We start from the raw sequence: 2,255 nt of genomic DNA, 5'->3' as shown, positions 1-2,255 counted from the left end.
CCTGTCCTGGAACTAGCTCTTGTAGAGCAGGCTGCCCTCCACCTCACAGAGATACACCTGCCTCTGCCTCCTGAGTGCTGGGATTAAAGGCTTACACCACCACCGCCCTGGCAATTTTCTTGTTTCTAACTAAAAGAAAAAAAAAGACTTTTAGAATTAATTACTTTTTGTTTTTCTATTTTGATTTATTTATTTTTTGAGACAGGGTTTCTCTGTGTTGCTTTGGAGCCTGACCTGGAACTCTCTCTATAGACCTGGCTGGCCTCGAACTCACAGAGATTGACCTGCCTCTCTGCCTCCAGAATGAGTTTCAGGATAATCATGGCTGTAACACAGAGATATCCTATATAAAAACCAACAAAAAAATAACAAAAAACAGAGTGTGTATGTGTATGTATGAAAAAAATTTTTTCAGTGCTGGCAATAAAATCGAGGGTTTTTTTTTCCCTAGTAGTTTAGCAGACTACCATTGAGCTACAATCTCATTAATTATCCTTACTTCTTTTTTGTTTTGTTTTGGTTTTTCGAGACAGGGTTTCTCTGTGGCTTTGGAGCCTGTCCTGGAACTAGCTCTTGTAGACCAGGCTGACCTCGAACTCACAGAGATTCGCTTGCCTCTGCCTCCCGAGTGCTGGAATTAAAGGTGTGCGCCACCACCACCTGGCATGTAAGTATAGTTCTAACCTCTTTCAAATTAAGTTTGAATAAAATAGACAAAATAAGGTGAGATTGGCATCTTAAATGATATAGTGGTTCTCTGTGTTCTTATATTTATTTGTAACCAAAGCATAAGCATTAATGTATGTACTATGATGCTTTGGTACTTGGCATGATTCTGGGTCAGTGAAAACATTTGATTCTTCTAATTGACAGAGCTGTGTATATTTCATAAAAACATTTGGTGTGTGTGTGTGTTTGTCCCTTGGTATCAAACCCAAAGCCTTATACGTAGTAGGCAATTGTGCTGCCACTGAGCTACATCTCCCAAGCCCAATGACCATATTATCCTATCATACTTTAAAACATAGATGAGCCTGTGAGATGGCTCAGCAGATAAGACACTTGTCACCAAGCTTGATGACTTGAGTTCAGTCCTCAGGACTCATGTGGTTGAAGAAAAGAATCAATTCCCAAAGTTTGTCCTCTGACATCCACTTGCACATTGTCAGGTTCATCATCCCCTACCCTGACATCACACACACACACACACACACACACACACACACACACACACACACACATACACACGGAGAGAGAGAGAAACAAATTAATAAATAAATAGAAATAACAGAAGAAAACAAGTCCAAGATAATTAAAACATCAGTGTTTTAAGTTGTGGTTTAGAAATATTCATTCTCTAGTTTTCTATAATCTCTTTATAAAAATTACTATAAGTAGTGTTTTATTATGATAGTAATACACTACATTTGCTTCATGTGTTTCCTATGTTAAATTTTTTACTATTTATTTTCTTATGATTGTGTGGTTTATTGTAGCCTCGTGCTGTGGCAGGCTTTCGAGGGACAGTTCGTTATGCATCAATCAATGCTCATCGGAACAGGGTATGTATCTGTCTGATTCAGGGTTGTCATAACTGTGTGTTCCTAGCTTGCATCAGACTGATATCTTCGTATTTTAGTTCAGAGATATGAAAAGTGCTTAGGAGCTGAGGGTCCCTTTTGTAGCTTCCTGAATAGTCATTTTAATTTACTGTTTTGTGTAATGCTGATGGTAAAGGAATTCATGATACTAATTTATGGTAAGATGTATAGTGGATGACAGATATGGGCAGCTACAGAAAAAATGTAGTTGTATTTGTCAGAAAAGGCAAAAGCTAAGTATGTCTGTTGGGAATGCGTCTGTTTAATCATGTATTAGTGTTGAAAATTAAATATAGATGTTTGAAGAAATAAAATACCTGGATTCTTTTCTAAGAAATTATTTGTGGGTTGGGTCCAGCATAATGGCTCAGCAGGTAAAAGTACTTAACCAGCTAGCCTGACAACCTGAGTGTCCTTGGAACCCACATAGTGGAAGAAGAGAGCTAACTCTGGCAAGTTGTCTTCTGTTCTCTACACGTTTACCATAGCAGATGAGGACACAAACATGTACACACATAGACATGCCAAACAAATGAAAAAAACAATATCTGACAGAATATAGAGACTTTTTATAATATGTAATAACTTCTATACATCAAGCTGTTTGTTTTTGTAACAAGGAGCATGGAGATGTAGCTCAGTGGTAAAGCTCTC

General features: G+C 37.8%; 1 protein-coding gene across 1 annotated transcript in view; it reads left to right on the top strand.

Moving 5' to 3' along the window:
* Nucleotides 1-2,255, top strand: part of Ttbk2 (tau tubulin kinase 2) — a 127,870-nt gene that overhangs the window by 77,627 nt on the left and 47,988 nt on the right. The window contains exon 7 of the mRNA XM_005364320.3: nucleotides 1,497-1,562. Coding sequence (XP_005364377.1) covers nucleotides 1,497-1,562 — 66 coding nt within the window. The remainder of the gene's footprint in view (nucleotides 1-1,496; nucleotides 1,563-2,255) is intronic.

The sequence above is a fragment of the Microtus ochrogaster genome, assembly GCF_000317375.1.
Source record: "Microtus ochrogaster isolate Prairie Vole_2 chromosome 14 unlocalized genomic scaffold, MicOch1.0 chr14_random_1, whole genome shotgun sequence".
NCBI classification, from domain to species: domain Eukaryota; kingdom Metazoa; phylum Chordata; class Mammalia; order Rodentia; family Cricetidae; genus Microtus; species Microtus ochrogaster.
This window is presented reverse-complemented; position numbering and strand designations above follow the sequence as displayed.